The sequence below is a fragment of the Toxotes jaculatrix genome, chromosome 6 (assembly GCF_017976425.1).
Source record: "Toxotes jaculatrix isolate fToxJac2 chromosome 6, fToxJac2.pri, whole genome shotgun sequence".
Taxonomy (NCBI): Eukaryota; Metazoa; Chordata; class Actinopteri; family Toxotidae; genus Toxotes; species Toxotes jaculatrix.
The window spans coordinates 22,162,222-22,184,669 of record NC_054399.1 but is presented as its reverse complement, the minus strand read 5'-3'; the positions used below and the strand labels follow the sequence as shown (position 1 = coordinate 22,184,669).

The 22,448-nt window shown below is 41.9% G+C and overlaps 1 protein-coding gene across 4 annotated transcripts in view; it reads right to left on the bottom strand.

Moving 5' to 3' along the window:
* Nucleotides 1-22,448, bottom strand: part of nos1apa (nitric oxide synthase 1 (neuronal) adaptor protein a) — a 155,453-nt gene that overhangs the window by 10,389 nt on the left and 122,616 nt on the right. For 3 of the 4 annotated variants that reach the window (XM_041040269.1, XM_041040268.1, XM_041040270.1), the window contains 3 exons: nucleotides 20,372-20,548; nucleotides 951-1,147; nucleotides 663-787 (listed from right to left, as the gene is read on the bottom strand). In XM_041040269.1, coding sequence (XP_040896203.1) covers nucleotides 663-787; nucleotides 951-1,147; nucleotides 20,372-20,548 — 499 coding nt within the window. Of the gene's footprint in view, nucleotides 1-662; nucleotides 788-950; nucleotides 1,148-19,440; nucleotides 20,549-22,448 lie in introns of those variants that run through there. The other variant, XM_041040271.1, reaches the window with a different exon arrangement.

Sequence of the window (22,448 nt, the reverse complement as noted above, 5' to 3'; positions counted from 1 at the left end):
AACTCACTTTGGTGTTTAAATGCTTCTCTCCAGGCTCTTTCCCTGTTCCCTCCATATACAGTAAGAAATGTCTCACCTAAGTACGTCACACACACACACAGGAGAGTAGGGTGGATGGGAGGGTGAGTGTGCGTTACGTATTTATGTGAGCTTTTGTTTTTCTTTTTGTCTGTGAGAGAGAGAGAAGCAAAACACCAAAGTGAGTCTCAGTGGCTTAAAAAATTGTGACCGTTTGTCTTCAGTGTAGTCGTTTACTACATCCCACTTAGAACAAGCTGCAATACATTGAGTATATTTGAGATATCACCCCCCCCCCCAAAGTAATGAATACAAAATTAAAAGTCATTTCCATTTTGACTGTATAAGAAGTTGAAAAGTTCAGTTTTATTCTGTTTCAGACGTCTCACGGGCGCCTTTGATGTGTCATCACTAATTCAAAACCGCACTTCACAGGAAAAATGTTAAATAATTCACCTTTTCTGACCCAATGCCTAATTTACTGTGACAGACATTTCTTTCAGCAGAGGTAATTTAATATTTTTGCCTACAATGAGATAATGTCTTTCAGAGTTTCTATCATTAAGTTGAATATGCAGCCTTGGAACGTTTTGTGATTTTCACATATTCATCCTATGGCCATGTTTGAATCACTTTCCTCCTACCTGTTGGCAGTAGTGTGGTTGAGTTGGTCCATGCAGCTCCACACGGCACCAACGTTTTTGTTGACCTCAGTCACGCCGATGTCTCCGTGGTGGCTGGGCTCCTTTCGCCTTAACAAGTCATTGACCTGGAAGGAAGGAAGGAAGGCAGACTTAAGTTATGTGGTGACTTCTCAGTCAGATATTTATCAGTGCAGTTAATGTGACAATAACATAATTTATGTTTTCTAACTACATTCTTTTTAATAGAGGTTAAAGGGATAAAGAACATTCTGTTTGTGTCATACTAACCTTTGCCCCGACAGCCTTGCCCAGGTTAAAAGCATTTTTCAGCCTCTGTTGGCCTCCGGAGGATGGAGAATCAATGGCGCTGGAGCCCAGATTAGGATTAGCTGATGCTAGTGAGCGTCGGGCCGAGGGCTGACCTGGCCTGGAAATCTGTGGACTCTGCTGCTGGGCAATGGAGTTCTCAAACATACTTTGATCAACTGGGGAAAAGAGAGAAGATGGGGGCAGAAAGATAAATAGGTAAATACACAGCAGGATATAACAGAAGGTGTGGATGCATCTTTGGCTGCAAAGCTGCAGACCCTTCAAGAATTAGACAACACCAATGAGATGTTTGCCCAGCTGATTTTGCTCAGCTCTTGAAGAGAAATGAAAGGAATCTTCCACTGCAAGAACGCTGTATCTTCAGCATGTTCCAGTTACTCTTTTTCTCCACAGCATTGCTAAATACGTTGTTCTAAAAATATGCTGTCCTAACACCTGTTATAGCTCTGAAACTCTGCTGGATATAGCATATTTAGCAATCTCAGGCAAAACAATGATTGTTTGGAACAAACTAAACATTTGGAGCAACAGCTGGGAAGTGCATTACGCTGAAAAGTTTGAGTCCACTGTAACTGCTGTGAATCCAAGCTGACTAAGAAGTAAACTACAAACTTTTTAAGGCCTCCTTTTGAGCCTAAGGACACCGACAAAAGTTCAAAACAGTTCACCTTTGTTAAGGCTCAGCAGGGAGAAGCAGCCAAGGGCTAAAAATAAGCAAAGTAAAGGCGTGGGCAGCACACAGACAATATGGAAGGGGGTGAGTGGAAGTGGACTGGTACAACTAAGAGCTGATCAGGGAACTGGGAACAGGTGTGTGGGTGGGCAGGGAAGAGTCAGGTGGGTGAAAGGCAGGAAAGCCGGGGTTACAGCAGAGAGAGAGAGAGAGGGCGTGGCAGGCTGGAAAATGACAGGAGAGTGAGTAAGAAAACGCAGGCAGATAATGAATGGATGCATGAATAAAGTGTCGGATGTTGCATCATCAGGAAAAGATTCAAAGGGATCATCATGAGAATGCACAGAACATATGGGTTCCAGATGGCAGAGCAGTAACACTGTATATTACACATTAATAAGTAAACCAAAATGTAAAGCAACTACAGTGGCACATGCACACAAACCAATGAAAACGAAGCAGAAAAGGATCAAAATGCAGGATCAGAAACAGCAAAACATAAAAGGGAGCTCAGGTGGTTCTCAGTCCACTTAAGACAGAAGTTCTTACCTCTTGGAGAGAAATGTTTCTCGGAAGGCATTTAATGAGACATAGGAGAATCAGATTTTAGATCATTTTACCTCTAAAGAAGCAGATTATTGAACTGCTGTTTTTGCTTTGTCACAAAAATGAAGCTGATTCATGATTCATGGACATATTTGAATGGTCCACTGCCTTGCTCAGATACACGGAGAGAAAATATCACCATTTGGAATCAAGTGGAGGATTAAAAAAAAAAAAAAAAGGTAACCTTGACTTCACTCTGCATACGAGTATTTCACTTACTGTCCCAATCAAGAAATCTACAAAAGAACATTAGCCAGACGCCAGAGGAAATGTGATCCAGTGTTATGAATCAACGTGATACAGAGTCCATTTAGAGGAACTTCAAGGAGACAGAGATAAGAGAAGAACCCAGAGAAAGATATACATTTACTTTACAGCATAAAGAAGTCATCAAATCACAGATCAATTACTACAGCAGGGAGGTGAAGTGACTAACTGTATAGCTCTGATAAGGAGAACTCATTTTGGACAGCATAAAGCCTACATCAGTTTACCCTTGCCCATTCAGAGCCATGATTTAAAAAGATTCCTAATTTACATGTTTCGAGTCTTTGTTCTGGCCAAGGTCATTCAAGTATACTGACCGTATGCCAAGGTCATCAAGTGATCTCAGGATCGATAGTGTCACATTGCACAGGGCTATAAAAATATCCTCATTGATCCCACCAGACAGTGAGGCCACGTATTCCTCCCACTTTAACTCCTAATGGAGAGGTAATGGATGGACTCGTAATGCAGTAAGCCCTGCAGAGGGCTTTGTGAAGGGCAGAGAGAGGCAAGATGTTTTTGTAACATGCTGTGCTTTGTAAAATGTACAATTCAAAACATGTTTAATATTTTACAGGTTTTTTTTTTCTCAACAGATCTAGAAAGTCATGCTGCTGAAAAGGTGAAACCTGCAGTTTGTAAATGAGCCCAGGTGTCTGGGTCTGGCTCATTTACACACACACATGTGATTTATAATCACTATTTATGACCACGTCTCGGCTGGACTGTCCCAGAGCCAGCTCTGAAACTCGTTGCTCTTTGGCAACAACAGCTCAAAGGCTGTTGAATACAGTTGCTGTAAGCTAATGGCAGTATATGTCCACTGGGACCAGAGGCCAGTTTATTCCAGCTAAAGTGAGTTGCAGGGCAAAGAGCTGACGACAGAAACATACCTTCAGTGAAATCCAAAACAACAGACCAATTACACAGAAGGAAGATTTGTTTGAGTGACTGAGGTTATATTACGTTGTTATTTCTTTCATTGCAAGTGAAATTAATTCCAAATGCTACATTTCAGTGTTTTCTGTGCTTCTATCTGGGATAAGATTGCTGACCCTGCCGGAGTCTTGTGCATTCAGGGAGCTGATTTAAAGTCTGTCTACAAATTATCAGCTGTATGAGAGGTGGTCACTGCCAAGTGTGGAGCACAGCACAGTGCCAGGGCAAACTGTGGCAGAGGCTGTCATCAGCCTGTACTGGGTAGAAGGACAGTATTGAGAAATTTGTTAAACAAAACAAAGTGTAACACAGTGAAGGGGGAATGTGGGTGGGTGAGTGACTCTGAGATTGAAAATGAGACATATTCTCTGTAACAGTGGCCTATGGTGCTTGTCATAGTTGAGGAATTAAGGAAAGATGAAAAAGAAAGCAGAGAAGAAGAATAGAGAAGAGAAAGCATATATATCCAACAGCAATATGTTCCGTTTACTGCTGTGTGCAGTCATGTAGGAGTTTGAGTTTGACACAAAAGAAGGCGCAGACAATTATCCCTCTGCGAAGAAGACACGTAAAAAAGATCAAGAAGGTTTTGCATGCACGAATGTTGACATGTGAAGGAGATGGAGACTGAGCTTCTCGTTCATTACGGGTTGTTTTCAGGTTACACTGTGCACAGCTGTCATCTCCCTGGTTGCATATTGAAATGACAAACAAGGTCAAATGCAACGGCAAAGGTAACTGCTGCATTTGGTGTAGTAGACAATAGCTCACACACCTGGAGAAGGATTAAATGTAAAAAGCTTTAGGAAGTTGCCTGGAAATAAGTTAAGGAATCAAAACTGGTGCAAATGTCACATGTAAAGAGCAAAAGCATTCAACAACATCTCTTTGCACCTATTCTCTCTATAAAAGAGAAACAACATGCAGAGGAATGAACAAACACAGGGAAATCAGCAATATGTGTTTCCATATACAGATGAAGCTCTTCAGTCTATCATAATACCAGGTGAACACCCTGAACCTTTCTCTCTCTCTCTCTCTCAGCAGGTTGAATCATCATACTGCTGTTTCAACACCCAGAAATTGAAAGATCTAATATTCGTGAGCCCCGTTTCCTCCTGACAGAAAGCTCATTCTCCGCTGTTTAAAACACGCTTTGTTCAATTTGTCACTTTCCGTGCTGAGATTTCCCACAATTGTCTGTATCTCACAAGCGAGAATTTCATTTGGGCAAACAGTTAATCTGTGTCTTACCAATTAGTGGAGGTGGGACAGTTTCTGTGACTGTTCACTATTTGTGCACACACAAATTACGGTCACACATGCAGTTTTAAACCAGGTAATTATTATGAACGAAATCAAGTTTTAACCTAATGAAAGGCTGTTAAATTAAATAAAGCAGCGCTGTGTCCCAGAATCATTCTATACACAAACTCTACCCATGTTCTGTGTGTGCAGTGTGTTTAAAAAAATGACAAAATGAAGCACAGTTACAAATGCCAACAGGCAAACTAAACACACACAGGACAGCTACACCCAGCTTCACAAAAGAAGGAATAAAGTGAGTTGGTCAAACAACAATAACTAACTTTCTGCACAGCATCTTTGCCTCAGGTCTCTTCTTCTATGCCCCCCCCTCTTCAACTTTCCTGCACCCTCATGGAGATGTGCACCCCACAGTTTGAAAACCTCTGTACTGGAGTATTGACACAGAGGTTAAGATTACGGTGAGGTGGGAATAATTTTCTGGAAAAAAAAAAGCTCTAATATAATTGAGTATATAAAAGCAAAGGAGGCTTTCACTTCAGAGAACTCCTGCAGCCTGTTTGTTTAATTCAGGAGGGCTATGTACCAGTGGCAGATTAGTGTGTGTGTGCATGCGTGCGTGTCTGTTATATTGTCTTTTAATTACAAACAAGCCTGAAGGATTCCATCTGTAATAATTATCGTTCATTAACACTGAAATGAGGATTTTCTTTTTCTTTCTTCCTTCGGGAGCTGCTGTGGATTAATGGCATTAGTCAAACAACAGCCACATTAGAAACAGAAACAGATACACAACGTGTGCATGCTGTTATGAAAGCAGAGTTGGGAAGGCTACTTTTCAGTGTGTAATTCAATGTGTAATCCCCTCACACCCTCTTGTGATTTGTTGTTAAATTTCAATAATTTCACCACATGTAATAAGTCACTTCCCAACCTCGCGGAACGAGAGCGAGACGAGACGCAGAGCAGTGAAACGAGACATTTATTGGACACGAAACAAAACGATCAACAAAACTGAAGGAGAGAGCTCTCGCTCCCACTCATGTACTGGCAGTGGGCAGCCGGGCTGAATCAACTGAAATGATAACGCAATCTTCTGCAACACTACCAAAATGGGAAAATCTGCCCCAGAAGGAAAATTCATGTTAATCCTACAGTACAATTATAGTTTAGTCTGTGTGCTTGAAGAAGTGATAACTCCAGAGAACAACAAGAGTCCAGAGAAAACTCTGACTGTGAAGATGTTAGGTTATTTTGTGCTCTAAAATATGAGAAAATAAAAGTAGTTCAAGTGTAAGGGAGAATTCAATGAGACTGTTTTTGAGTTTTATGGTTCCTATCGCTATTTAACCCTCAGCAAAAAAACAAAAGGTGGGGTGGGTGGGGGGTTGACAAGTAAATTAATATCTCAGTTTACTGAATATTATCTACAGCCACTTTCACTATTAAACAAACTAAATGTCCCTGCACGCTCTGTATCTATGGCACCATGATTAATCGCTCACTGTTACAGTAGTTATACACACACTCAGTCTAGTGTTTAATGAACGTGGGATTACTCCTGACAAACTGTGCATCGACACTTCAGCTGCTCACACATTTTTTTTTTTCTCCACACCATGATTTTCATGACAGGCTCATTTTTCAGAGAGATCCTCCATCTTAAAAAAAAGGGAGTAATTATGAATCATGATGTAATTATGGTTATAATTTTCAATTTTCTCCTGGAACTGGTGAATGGCAAAGTCGGCTCCCACCGTCACTGTGTGACTCCGGCTCGACTCTGCCAGGCAGCCAGCGTGAGGCTGTAATTAGCTGTGCTCGCTTTGGCATCGCCGATCAAACTCATAGCTTTGTTCTTAGCTGAGGGAAACACACTACTGTCGCTGGGACTGAGCACGCACACATGCACACAGACACAGACAAAGACAAAGACAAAGACACAGACACAGACACACACACACACACATACACACACACACACACACACACACACACACACACACACACACACACACACACACACACACACACACACACACACACACAGAGCCCTGTATACATGCAGACACGCAGAGTTTAATTCAACCCTAGCTCCCCATTAATTTGAGTTTCAAAACTCAATTTGCTGATGAGGACCATGCAAAATGGTCAGAATGTCTAGAAGAAGTGAGTAAGTAGCCCATGAGTTAAGACTGATAGCTGCTGTTTCCAACTGAACTGTTGAGCTCAACATAGAAGAACAGTCCTAGAGGAGCTCAGCACAATGGAAAGTTCAGATTCCTACAGTCCCATTGTCTACAGTCCCACTGGCAGTTGAGCAAACTACTCTCCTGATGAGTTTGGTCAAAGGCTCCAGAGTAAGTGGACCTTGAGTTGAAACTGCTCATTCAATTGCAAGGCAAAATGTTTAAAAAGACAATGAGAAAAACACAGGAATCAAGGGTCAATTTCTTGATGCTTAATCTACTTTTATGACAAAATGATTCGAGGATAAATTAAGACTAAAACTAGAATTATTCTTCTGCAAAGGTTTCTTCCAACCTGTTTGCAGGTTTACGCCAGGTTCAAAGAAGTGCACAAAAAATGTTCCAGTAGTTTATACAGATGCACAGTATGTGTGCATCTAAACACCTCTGAATGACGCCTGTACACATTCGACTACGTGATGCCTGGAAATGCACGTTCCAGCCTTATTAAACAGAGTCCTCAGTCTGGGTGGTGAAGTGATGCTTCTGCTTTCAAACACTGAGGCAAAAGGTGGAGAGAACTTCTGAGAAGACTCTGTTTCTGCCGCTGATCTGCCAAAGTAATAACAACAGATAACCACAGAATGTTTGTACCACGAAGAGCAATTTGTAATTTTGTTATCATGACAATAATTCAATATTGTAGTTTTGACTTTTTACTTATTAATGTTTCACCTGGTTCTTCCACAAAGATGAGTGAGTGCGATGATGTGGTGGTGCAACACATCGGGACAAAGCTGCATCAGACTGAGCTGATGTGTGAACAGAACATGTGAGAGACGAGCGTCAGGCTGAGAGGATGAGTGACCTGAAACACTCTCACTTGAATGCACAAACACACTAATCCTGAGGCCAGACGGGGTCATTATCACCACCGTATTAAATTAGAGCTCCTCACTAGGCTACATTAAGATACACAAGTGTGTCTTGATGTGTGAGCGAGGGAAAGTATTAAAGTGAGTGAGGCCTATCATGTCTGTGATTTGAAGGCAGGGAAGAAAAATAGCTCCCTCTTTCTGTAACACACACACACACACACACACACACACACACACACACACACACACACACACACACACACACACACACACACACACACACAGACAGATACACACACACACACAGACAGACAGATACACACACACACACAGACAGACAGATACACACAGACAGACAGACACACACACACACACAAACACTTGCACAGACAAAAGGTAAGAGCCGCTCATCAATCTTTAACCTGGGTTCATTACAACCTGAATAATTAAAGTGGGTGGGCTCTGGTGCGGGTGTGTCTTCTCAGACTCATGAGGCACCGTACACTGGACAGGAGATTCTGATTTATCTGACTAAACTCTGACTGACATGATGCCTTTCACTCTGCTTTTGCTCATCTTCTACTACTGTCTGGATTTTACTGCCAATTTTATGGAGGATCGAATGTAACAGCCAGGACTTTCTGTTACTGCAGGACACTGCAGAGTCAGTGCTTCAGTTTGTATATCTGTTTACATTGTAAATTTGAGTTCTTTTTTAAATAATTTGCTGTAGCTTTACTTAAACTGAAGCACTTTCAATTGTCACAAGTCAACTGTTTAATTCAGAAAAGATGTGGTGTCAAAGATTCTAACTTTACGGTCTAGCTCAGTTTAAGCACCTGGAACTACTCAAAAAAAGTTAGAGAAAGATCATGGCTATGGTTAAAAAGAGCAGCATCGACTGCATCTGTGTTTTTTTTTCTTCCAGGAAAAAAATCATTAAAACATCAATAAAAAAGAAGCAGCTATATAAAATATATAAAACTTTAACTGAAAACAATAAAAACTATTTGGAATTATTTATTTGCTGTTTCAGTGTTAGTATTCAGCTGCTTTCATTTGTTGTATCTTCAATAATCTCTGTCTCCATCTTATCTGCAACCTCTTCTGCAGCCTGATCCCCCCCAGGACATTATGTCAGGTTTCTCTAATCTAATTAGCTAAATTTGCTTTGCTACTTTCGCTCCTACTCTCATTGGTGAATCAGAAGGAACTGACAGCAAAGCAAAAAAGTGTGAACTGTGCAAATGACTGAGGCTACAAAGCTGACCTCTCTTCCTCTTGTGTCACTGCTGACTTGCCCTTCTCTTCTTAAACAGGTCCCACCTAATTGTAAACAGAGCAGGGCAGCAAACTTTGAATTCCATCCCCAAAAACATCACTCAGCATCTGTCTCACAGTGACAGGCTGAGCCTCCCAGCCTGACCCTCGGTCTCAGGGGAAAACAGAAGCCACATTAACAAAACCGACCTGTCTTCTCCTCCTCCTCCACTTCTTCTTTCTCTTCCTTTTCCTCCTCTACCCTCGGCACATAAGGTGCCCCTGTTTTCCCCTCTGGGATTGTTTTATTGGCAGGAACAGCATTTACCCTACGTGGCACCAAAACTGCCAAGTGAAACTAATACTAATGAAACTTTGACTCTGAAAAGCTAAAACTCTCCACAACTGCATCCCTAATTCTAATACCAACAAAGCTCTGCGGTAGAATTTAGACCATGCCATGAATAATCCCACATCATCTCCACTGAAAACAAAACATTTCTGTAAACAGGGTGGGAACTCGAGATGGGGGGAGCCGACCCGCTCTGACTGTTCAATGGAAGAGGAATTACTGCAGCACAACCCAGACTTTCTTTGTGAAATATTTTGTGTGCTACATGTAGTAGCCAAGGAATAATAAATGGGAACCACCTTCACTTATGTGTTTGGTCAAGGAGAATACTTCATACATTTCCAGTACAGAGCATTTTCACTTTGGATGCCAGAGCTGAGTGACTGATTTAAGTCCATATCACAGATGCAAACCTTAGCAAACCTAAGAAAAGGGGGACCTAATGAACCTGAGGTTAACACACAGATCTGATGATGTACTGTGTCCAGCTGGCCCACATATGGCACTTGTGTCCGTTACCTTATTCAGCTCCAAAAAATAGACTGGAAATCTCCCACTGTTTCTAAAACTTAGATTTAATTATGATGTTATTCTCCACAAACTCTTTAAGAGCAGCCAGAGTATCCTTGTACCTGACTCAAGTGTCTCTCAATGGTACAAGCATAGACACCGGCATTAGAGTGTCCTCTGAATGGACGAATAGAGAACAGGGTAGTCATACAGGTCAGACGAGGACTGAGCAGAATGTGGAAAAGAACATTCTTTTGATTCATTGTCACAAACTTGTTTGTTGAAAAAATGCAGGCGGGATGAATTTATTACTGTATATGTGGAACTTCCAGAGTCCAACCAAACCAAAGCCAACAACTCCAGACCACGCAGAACCTGAGCACCCTGCGTTTACCAAAGGCTGGTAAACCTATAATCACGTGAACACAAAACGATCGGTATTACCGAAAGCTAGTTATAAATTTACGGGGCTAAGAGTTTACAGAGATGCTAGCTGCTCTGTGAGGCTGTACTCAAGCACAGCGGCTGATAATAATGCACCTGAAGGGCAACATGAATATCTGCACCAAATCTCATGGTAATCCATCCAACATGGAGTTGAGATATTTCAGTCTGGACCAATCGACTGACCATGACCAGAGCCACAATGCTGGCGTAGCTAAAAAGCCGAAGAGAAAATCCACCCTCAAACTTTTTAGAAAGAACCTTAAATATTTTAACTTTTAGAATCAACTTTTTATGCAGTGTTTGCATTTTCCTGACCTACACATTTCTGTCTACACATTTCCAGTGCAGCTATAATAAAGCCAGTCAGTCAGATTCCCCTGCGTTCCGCTGTCTTTCAAAATAATGATGCATAGGGAGAAACCCATCATGAAAGATGGTGAGATACTACACCAACTTCTGTTCTTACTGCAGCCCCAACAAACCACACTGCAATGCAGACACAGCACGTTTCGCTCTAATTAAAGGGAGCAAATGTAAGTGTTTCTCAGCTGAGGGAGAGCTTGCTCTCTTCATCTCAGCACAGTATTACGGTAATATTATGTTTACCCTCTACATGCATGGAGAAACCACAGCCACATGGAATGACTTCACTCCATTTACTGGCACTTGGTCATAAACATTCTGGGAAATTACTGATCAAACTGGACGAAGCCAAGGCAGTAAATTACAAAACTTCATCATCACAAATTATTTGTTGAAATACATCAAACACCGCAGCTGAGCTACAGACATTGTGGTCTTAAAACTATATGGTGACTGTGCCGCCAAAATAAAATGCCTGTAGTACTCATGAAAGCTTTTTTAAATCATGAAAGCAACACTGTTAATCTACAAAGATAATAAAAGCAATGTGATCTAATATTTAGATTTTACTGGCCACCGACAGGATAAACTGAGACAAAGAGATAGGAGACAAAAAATAGGATGGCATAATGAGGGCAGACTGCAGGTTGTAGCAGACATGTTTGGGTGCCTTCAGTCTCCTCCGTATCAAAGTCATCAGATCAATAATTCATTCAGCCATTTGCCATATTACTATCTGTGTGACCCCACAGCTCCCTGGAGAGCGTGTGAGCGTCTGAGAGACAAAAGTACGAGTGTAGCTATGAATGAAACGGCACGGGAAATGAGGCAGTGGGAGAACAATGTTTCTCTGCCTCTCTCTCCCTCTCTGATTCTCTTTGTGTCTGTGTGCTTCTGGCCTTGAGCTTCCTTCCTTGTCCAAAAATCTCTGAAAAGTGAAATCGTGTCGCCAGCCCTGGGTTTTCAAATAAATGATTTTAGGATTAGATGTTGGATTTAGTTGAATTAGAATTAAGATTCAGATTTCCCTTCACTGGAAATAAGGGGCCTTGCCCAAACTGTGGAAAACAGTCACAGTACACAAAAAAACATGTGGACAAGCAGTGAGGCAGTTAATCAGAGGCACGATGGGCCTCACAACCCAGACAAACTGTGTTGCTATTGTGTGTTCAACAGTATTTGGGAATCTGAGTTTATTCTTAACAAGACAATGTGAACAGAGGGGGGGCTTCTACGTGTCTTAGTTTGCCTTATTTTAGGTCTTAACATGACACATCAAACACTAAAAAAGTTTAAATATTAATGACTAAAAGCTAAAGATGATCAAAGGTGTCTCTTGTCTTTCGCCTTCAGCTCCCATGTGCCTCAGTGGGAGCTCAAGCTTTCTTTGAGTCTGATGCCGACGTTCACCTCTGTTTTAAATTCAGCATGTGTGCGTGTTACATTTGTCAGCTTTTTTTTTTTTTTGTCAGCCAATATGTGAAGAAACACAAAGGAAGCTGCAGAACAAGGGATGAAACGGGACAAGACAGATGGGCTGACGGAGATGCGACTGAGACAGGCCTTCAGCAGAGCTGCGATTCAAGATCAGTTTTGCTCTTTTAGCCCTTTACATCTGGAGCTCCACATGTTCCAGATTATGGACCACGCCAAGCTGCCGCTCAGCATGGCTTCCAGCTCTGCATCATGGGAACTTCAAAGCAGATTGCCACCACATCCAGATGTCAACGCGCAGCAGAAATCTAGTCAGAACATGAACGCGGCTTTGCTCAAGTCCCCGCTGCCTCCAAATGTCTGTGCATATTTCAGTGAATGGTGAGGCAAATGCAAGGAAAACGCCCCCACAAGGACAACTAATCTGTACGGTGGCAGCCAAGAGGTTAGAGATGAGAGTGGAAGGTTGCCAGTTCAAATCCAGTGGGAAAATGGGGTCAGGTATGGTGAATGTAATTCTGCAAAGGGCAGCACCCAGTTACAACTTTTAATCGCATGATTATAAAAATATTTACTTGTCTGTTTATTGTTGATTAATCAATTAACTGTGTCTGGACCTATCTGCACTTAAGCTCATAAATAAAAGTCTGATGTGTGATGATCCAGATGCTAATGCACACACAGAGAAATCAAACTGTCAGAGCAGTCTAAAGAGCAGATACACTTGTCATATCCTCTCTGTGGATGTTGTCTGTGTGGCCCGTGAGTCCTGCTCGACTCGGGCCCTTAATGTTGAGGTCAGGAGGATTAATTGCTCGGGTTTTAAAGTCCTTTACTCCCTCCACTCCTCCAGTGCAGACGTGGTCATTAATGGCAGCTCTGTGATGGTCTGTTGTGATTGTTTGTTTATACGTGACCCACTAACTCACATGTGTCTATCAGCTCTGCTTCACACTAACAAAACAATCTCAGTCGACTCCTCACAAGCTCGGGGCACACTTAGTTAATACTCTGTGGCTCTTTGTGTGTGTGTGTGGTGCGTACACAAAGACCCTGAACGTAAACAATAAAAGAACCAAACATAATAAATGTGTGTCAGTATCTGAAACTGACACACATTTATTATATTGAGGTTTTCTGAAGCCCCCACATTTTTTTTCTTTATGTTTTGTCAGCTTTTACAGCCTCGTCCTGAAGAAACCCAATTTTATTTTAACGATACTGTTTCTAATATATAGTTGGAATGGACAATGAACATGAACATCTGACACACTTTATCTGTGACTACTGACACTTACAGGTAACCTCAGGTAACCTCAGATACATAGTGCAGTCCCAGTTTACACTACACTGACAAAAGTATTTGAACGTGAAGAAATTACTTGGGCACCTAAACATTACACCCACATTTACACCCAAAAGTTTCACTGTTCTACTCCGTGTAGATTAAACAGTACATGTCACAGCCAGCCAGCAGAAATATTCTCAGTATTTATGTGTGTCCCTGCAGGTGACAGACTGAGCTTGTAAAGGCACGTATTGATCCGTGCTGCTCCCCTGCTGGCCCAGTAGTTAACCAGAGTTTCAAACAACACATGCCTGTGATGGGGAAACTGATACTAGTCACCAAATAATGCTCCACTTGGTCGGTCTTGCTGACAATTTGGCTTTGGGATGGAAACGACAAGCCTCACCGGGCAATTAATTAATGATGAGAGGAAGGAGGAAACCACAGAGTGTGAGACAGACAAACTCAGACAGAGATAAAGTTTTAAGATCAAACCAGACTCAGCAATTCAGCAGTTTAAACGATAGTGTCTGATACCAAAGTACACACCCAAAACCCACAGTCAGGGTGCTCTCAGACCTGATCGGATTCAAACAAACTCTGGTAATGACCGCCAACTGCCAAGGAAGCAATCTATTAACTGATGTGTATAAGCAGCACATATATATAGTATGCTATAATGGTAACGTGCGTGTCAGCAGGGATGTGCGCAGGGATTTTCCCTGATCAATCGTAAACTTAAAAGCAGTTAACAGTGCAGTGTGCTCTGCTGATGCCCTGCTCTCTGGCAGTGAGTAGCTGCAGTCCCTCCCATACCACTACAGTACTCTATGTTGTCATTATTCATGAGGCTGAGTTGCCCTAAATGAATGAATTCGCTGTGAGCTCATTGTAACAACAGGGAACATGGAGTAAATACACAAATACTGAGCAGCAAAGTGCTGCGTGACAGCTCTTGGTTTGTTTGTAAAGAGCAGGTGTGAACAGGAAGTGGGCCAGAAAAAAGATGTATAATGTTTAATTTTTTTTTTCCCTTGATCCAGACCAAATGAACCAAACTACAGCTGAGCAAACAACCTGAGAAAAAAATAACTAAAAGCCACCAGAAGCTTTGGAAATTAGAGGCTGCATGGTTGCATCACGCACAGCTTCAAAAGTGTTTTTCCTCTCTAGTTCAGTTGATGCCCATTTATCTTAAAATATGGACAGAAAACTTTCAGAGAGACTGATGAAAGACAAGCTATGAGAAAACTATGAGTTCTCTAAGCCAGAGGAACAAAGTTTGTGTGCCATTACCACAGAGCCCAGGACTACAAATATGACAGGCATGATACAAACTACAAGGGATCATTATAGTGTCAGACAATTATTCAAGCTGTCTGCTGACACAGGAGTATGGTGGATAACCTTGACACAAGTACAAATACACACACTATCTTCTTGCCAGTATTTGACTGCATCCCATAAATTCATTAGAGGCCCAATCAATAACAATTTACAAATGTGGGAATGAGTTCAAACTTTCAAACTTTGCTGAACCTAACACACAAATACCCAGTCGCTCACCAAATAAAGCAGCGTCCTCTCTGCTTCAGTGTGTGATCTCATTACAAACCCCTAAAACCCACGGTTAATATTAGTCAGCATTTTCTGAAAAGCTGCTCCTCATAACTCTTTCTCCACCACGGGTGCTTCACACCAGGATTACTGACCTCCAGCATCTCTGTCAAGGTAAAAGGCCAAGGGCTGTACTTAGTTTTGCAACCACACGGCATGAATCACTAACAGGTAAATCAGCAACAAGAGACCGTTTAGAAATACAGTACATCTGACATTTTGGAGAGGTCAGAGGGAGGACTGGGTTCTAGACATGACAGGAGAATAAGGTTTAGGTTGGGTACATGTGAGAAAAATACAGATGATATGAAAGGGAAGGGGGAGAGAGAGAAACAGAGACTATTTACCCCTGAGGCTAGAATACAAAACAGTGTCAAGAGCAGGCTGGGAACAGATAAGAAAGAAGGTTTAGAATTAAGGAATGCAAGTAAAGAAAAGGCTCCGGCAGCGCAGAAACAGAAAACTGTTTGTGTTTGTATGTGAATTGTTTTGTTGCATTTCTCCAGTTATTGTAATGTCCTTGGAGCAATAGAAAGATGAGGAAAATACTGCCAACTGAGGGTAGAATAATTAAACAAATAAAATAAAATAAATAAAAGTTTAAGAGAGTACTCATTTTAGACAGGCAAACAGTTAAAGATAAAATATTTTTTTTGACATTTCTGTGACATTTGAGACTTTTTTTTTTTTTTTTGTTGCTGCAGTGTTTTTCACTGTGTGTTGGGTTGGAGGCGTCGTTATGGGCACCAACTTCCTCAGCCTCAAGTGAGATGGCAACTCAAGATCAATGACTGCTGAATTTCTGGGCTTATAAAAAAAATACACAGGCTTGTATATTACATTAATGGGTTTAGGTCACAAGAGGTAACTAAAAACACAATAACTTACTGACATTCTCAGTACAATCACGCCTGTTCTCCAGCAATGAGCCTGAGACCCTCGTCTCCAGCCTTGCAGGTAGCCTCACTCTACATAAATCAAAAATGTGATTGAGTCTGATATATTGAAGTAATTTCTTACCTGATAATGTAATACATTCTTTGATTAAATTCAATAATTGAATCATGAGATGGGGTCACCTTCTTAAATTATTGCAATATCAGTGCGGAGACGTGTTTAACAGACGATTTATTGCAACAGGTCTGAATATATCTTTTGTGCCTGTCAAGGGCTCTTTCATTACATTCTAAGCTATCGCATTATCTGAAATTGATTGCATCAGTTGCTGAAACGTGATTTAAAAATGCCATTTTTATAGTCCACAGGTCCCAGTTAGAGATGAAACATCTGTTTGCTAATATCTTCTAGCTGTGAACTCTTTTCTTATCTTTTGCCCTGATGGTGATGGCGAGGTCAGGTGTCTGACACACCTGGGCCTTTAAATTTTGCACTCGGAAAGAGTGAAGAACTTTTATGTGTTAATGTCACAGCTAAAATCTATAAAAGGAAAAAAAAAAACATCAGAGGAAAAGAAACACCAGACAAAAGAGCATGAAGAAAGGAGATGATGAGACAAAAGAGACGTGGAGAAGAGTGTGTGAGAGAGGACGTTTTCACTTTCATTCTGTTGCCGGTTTTGACTCACGTCTGATCTGTTTTCTTCTTGTCAAGAAAAACAAGAAAAGCGAGCCCTTCAAGGAAGCAAACAAGCTCTTGTTGATAGTCAGAGAAAGAAATAAAGAAAGAAAGCAAAGAAAGAAAGAAAGAAAGAAAGCTAAGAGTGCAATGGTTGTCAGTGTGGGTTCGGGGAATTTTTCAGCATGTTTGAGGTAATTTCTGAAAAATGTTCAGTTTAGTTTCAATTTAAATGAAAACAAAATGTAATGACAGGGTGCTCTCAGGGCTTATAAAGTGCTGACCATGAAACACAACAACCATGGCTGGAGTTCGGCCATAGATGTTTGTGCTATGTATGTCATTCCACAGAGGTCCCACATACATCTGATCTGTGTCTCCCTGTCCATACTTGTTTCAGCAGACACTGTGCATATAATTTAGCCTTAAATCAACAGGTAAAAAATTCAATTTCAATTCAATTCACTCTATTCTGATCAGGTCAGGTCTCCATTTTATCACAGCAGGTCTCAGGTCTATGTGATAATACGTCTACATGGATCCAAGTGGACTTGATACCAGCTCCGATCAGACGGTGCGTCATCGTGTGTGTGTGTGTATGTGGCTCTCCAGCGGTGCCTTCCAGGCTGGGTCTCTTATTCAGAAAATGAATTTTCTCACATCGGATCCAGGCAGGTTTTCTCCAGGTCCATCTTTGGATCAGGCCCAGAATTTGCACCCGTTTAGACCTATACTTGGAACTGAATGCTGATCCATGGCCCCTTGTCTGAATAGTTTTGAGAACTGTTGGCCTGTACCCACTTCGCAGAGTAACGCACGCTCTAGTTAGCTCTCCTGTGAGGCTGACTTGGCACACATTTCCAGAGAAATAACATCTGAGATACAATCTCTGTTATCCTCTCACACAAAGACCTTCAGAAAGTGAGTGGCTTACTGGGAGTTAGTTTACTTGACTCTCACTAGATTGGCTTGATCCTACCAGGCCAAAGCTCTCTGCAAAAGATAGTGAGCACATTGAGAATTGGCCCAATTCCCCCTTAAATCTCTGCAGCACCTGCCTTTGCCAAATACTGGACCGTCTGCACCGGTTTGACAGGATTGCTGTTCTGATAAACTGGGGCTACGCACATAGAAAGAAATCCTCGTGAAACAAAATAAATACTTTAATACTGTATTGTGTCTGGACGCCATACACAGAGCCGGGTTTAAACAAACGGAACCACTTTGGGCTGTCATCTGTGAGCCACTGTTCTGGCACGAGGGAAGAGTTTTTGTTTACGGAATGAACAAAAGAAACAAACAGCGTTCCTCGAGGTCCAACTAATCCTGGCTTTACATAAATTAAAAAGCGGGGAAATGTGTGGACAAGTGAAAAGAGTGCAAACATGCTCTGACTACCAAGTCAACAAATTGTGAGGACACAAAAAAGAGGGTTGCCTGCAGAAGTCAAGGACGGAGCAGTTCAACAGGATGACGTAGAAAACAAAGCTTGTACACAGAGTACAGACACAGATCTTTTGTCAAAAAATAGTCTTTGATTCATTATGAACAGAGCAAGAAAGGACTTTCCCTCTCAAAAGATAGAGATGGCAACAAAGTTCCCCTCTGGATTTGGCTCAATTGTTCATTTTCCCTTGTCAGAAGAGTCACTTTTCACTCCATCGAGGACAAGAGCTCATCAGTCTCTCCGGTCCCAAACCCTGTCGTCTTGTTTCTGCCAGCGTGACTGACAGCCATGCTCCCAATCCTGACAAATTTAAAGCTTGCCCCTGAACTAACCTAAGGGAGATATTGTGTATGTACATTTTTTAAACCAGAGGAGCTTGTTTAACTTTTGGTTTTGATGTTATGCCAAATCCTGACATCTACGGAATGAAGACGAGCACACACACACACACAGGCTGACATTTTATGAACTTCCAATCTGTTGTGAGGGAGAGAGTCTCCTGTAGTGATACTTTTAAGGTAAACTCCCTGATTTCTTTTTTTTTTTTTTTTTTTTAATAGATCTCCCAAATCTTCTGATGTGAAATTCATCAGAAATTCCGCAAAAGTTGGTAGGAGATTTTGTGTGTGAGTGAGTGTGTGTTATATAAGAATACAAAAATCTGTGCATGTAATAAAAAAAGAGGCAAAAGAAAAGAAAGGAAAGTAAAGTAAAGCAACAGATTTTAAAGAATCAGAGTATATGTATGATTATGCATAAAGATTAGAGATTAGAATCACACAGTTGCCTCTTGAGACTTGTATTACAGATGTGACAGGTAAGAGGGCACTTATGGTGATACTAATGTTCTTAAGGTGAGGTCAGGCTGAACATGAAGCAAACTACTGTCTCCTATTTATTCACACCAATCTGACTGAAAATAGACAAACGTGTTTTAGTGGCAGGAACCAGAAAATCAGTGGAGCGGTTACAGACATACGTCCTTTAAAAGCTTGTACTGACTTCTGTGTCTGACTGATTCAAAAACTGATTCAGAACTCCTGCTGTTTCTCACATTTTGCCCACAGACATATCATTTTTGCTCCTGCTGTCTCTGTCTTACCTGCATAGCTTCGAGGTAAGTGTGACATTCTGTTTCAAGTTGATTCATATCAAACTTAAATTGTAGTCCTGATCCAGGACTGCAGAAGTAGTAAGACATAATTAAATAATTGCTTAAAAGTAAAGCATTTGTTACAGAAAGAATAAATCCCTTTTCATCTGAGACACTTGTGTTTTTTTTTTTGTAATTTACACCCACTTCACATCACTTTTTCCATCTGAATAGTTGCAAACAACCCTGTGTTCCCTGCACCGAGCTCACGTTTTCAAGTTCAGCTTGAGTAACAGGTTAAAGTCTATAGACTGGAGCATCACTGTGGCGACTATTTTATCTATTGTGACTGCAAAATAAATTGTAGGAATATAGTGTTCACGTTACAAATTATTCACCAGGAATGTGCACCTGCAAGTGTGTGACTGGCCAACACTGTGCCTTACCCGATAACTCGACGTTCGACGTTTTCACTTTATGTTCAAACTGAAGGCACCTTAAAGCTGATATCACCAGTATCTAATATTTTGTGCCAATACCCAATTAAAAGTTCAAATAAAAATCGGAGGTGGACTGGCTGTTATCTAGAGAGTTTTTATCTGTTATCTTAGCAAACTGATCTTATTCTGTATATGACTGCATGTGTGACAAAGGTTCGTCTGCTACATGTTATTCCTACAGAGTAGTTTGAAGTGAGAGGACAAGAGCAGTTAAAGGCTCTTGTGTTTCATCTCGACAGTAGGATTCTTCAGGGGGGAGCAGATTAATGTGTTACACCGCTATTTCATCTCCCAGACAGTCGGGAGTTCCCTGTCTGTTGAGAACATGGAGCAGCCTCAGCGTCTCCTCGTCCGTTCCCCAGCCAAAGATCTCCATTTCCTCCTCCTCCTCGTCTTCCCCCTCATCCTCATCTTCCCTGTCATCGCTGTCGTCTGTGTTCGACTCGTACTCTGAGGCGATACCTGACTCACGAAACCTGGAAAAGTCCAGGCAGCCCAGAGATTTGACGTCACGGGTCAACAACTTTGCTGTGCCCTCAGAGACCTCAGGACTTTTGATCTCTAGCCTGTTTGCCTTGAGTGGCGGGGGAGGCGAGGGAAGTCGAGGAGGCAGAGGCCCCGGGGGTCCCGGGAGGAAACGGAAACACTCCAGTTTGAGAAGACACTGGTCCCTACCTAGGGGGCTTCCAACCGTCCCATTGGAAGATGAGAAGGCATTGCTGGTCCCGTCATTGGCGCTCAGCGCAGGCAGGTTGAGGGCCGACACCTCAGGTTTAGGGGTTGTGGGGTCACAGATGACCGGAGGTACTGTAGACCGGAAGGTGATCTCCAGCAAACTGTCCTGGGAGCCCACTGGAGAGAGGAGACAAGGTAGAAAAGACAGAAAAGAAGAGAACAAGTGATGAATAAGCAGATCAGACAGATCAAATATTTATACCATATTCACAAGTTCGACTGTGCCTTGATTTAAATTCCTCTGCTATCACTCCTGCTGCGGGATCACAGCAGAATAATATGTGGGATATAGATGTCTGTGAATTGTGGTGAATAGCAGATTATTGCTCCTTCGAACTCCAAACAAAATCAGTCACTCTGCTACAAATAAATCAATGGATTTTTGTGTTGGGTAAGTAAAAAATAGAAAACAGGTTTCAAAGCATTTCGTCACCATCAGGGCTGCACAGTGAAACATGCTTTGAATCCTTCTTTACGGGCACAGGGTGCAGACCTGGAGCTGAAAAAGGAACAGTCCATCTTTTCGATACTCATCTCATGTAAGCGTGAAAGGTGGCTGAAAAGTGTGTAGCCTGCTGCAGTGACAGAAAGAGGAGAAAAACAGCAAAAGATGCATAACAAACAGTGATTCGACCCCAAAACAGCCCTGTGTTAAAACACTGCTGATGAGGCTGTACTGTTTAAATGACCAGTGAAATGTGAAATATGATCCAAGAAGTCCAGCTGGAGCAACAGATTCATGCATTTAAAGGCTAAAGAGTCGTTCAAGAAGTGAATGTTTTCATAGTTTTGACATGATTTGTTTTTTGTTTTTTTGGGGTCATTGTTAAAATCCGCTGTAAGTGTTGTGAGTCCAAGCAGACTACAGCTCTCATCCTCAGTGAAGGAAGAGGTAACTAACTTTTCAGAGCCACCTTCCAGGCCTGCAGGGCACAAACAGGGGAAGCTGAAAAGACTGATTTTCAGGCATATTCCTTTAACAGCCTTTCTGTCACTAATGCAGTAAACTGGGTCAAAACCTCCAGCATGGGGTCTGCACTTCTTCCCGTCTATAGCCAAACCATGTTTCATGCTGTAAAATGATACTAAATACTGTAATATGTGCTGTGAAATGGATCTTTCTCATGGTGGACATTTTGACTTGTGATAGCAGGAAAAGCACTGGTGTAACTAATACCATTAATGATGGCTCCTTTCTGTTTAAGTGTGTCATGACGGTGAGCCAGCACACACAATCCCAGCGCTACAAAAGTGACACACTACAGACGAAATGCGGCTGTAATTGATGTTATTAGTTACACCTGTGCTTGAGAAGTGAGAATGTGTCATGAGGAAAATCTACTGAAGTAAATGTGTTAAAAAAAAAAAAAAAAGAGTTATTATTTTGACTCCAAGTGTGTCCATAGAAGAGTTTTCCTGACCTTGTGAGAACTGAGGAGCGTATTAAAATGTTAAACATGCAGAGGCGGCAACAAGGAAATGTTTTCCCGCTGAAGTTCTGAACTGTTGGCTGATGAAATAATAGATTGACAAGTGCGGGGCAGGCCAGACTGCGATAGCACCGAGAAGAATGTCTTCGACTGCCGATGAACACACTTTCAGAATGTGTGAATCTGTGAGGAGACAGAGAGGACGAGGGCGGGGTCGTGGACGAAGGAGCAGCAAAGGGACATATGTGGAGACTGATAAACAGAGCGGCGAGGTCCAATCTCATACTGGTACTCAGGGCTTTCCATTTAGAAGCCTGTCTAGTTCTGCAGTGCACTCACTCAGTCTGCTGTCTGTGTGAGTGTGTAGGGAGCTGAACACGTCCGCTCTCTCGGTGTGTAGGTCGTGTTGTGTACGGCTGCGTGCGTGACTGAATGTTTGAGTTCACCTGACAGTGCGAGCGTCTGCTGATCTGGACCCGGGGACTTAAAATGCTGAATTACCTTGTTTCTGCCTGACTTTGTGTTTTTTCTTTCTCTTCTTGTTCTCCTTGTCCATTGTACTGTTTACTGCTGTGAACTGTGAATGG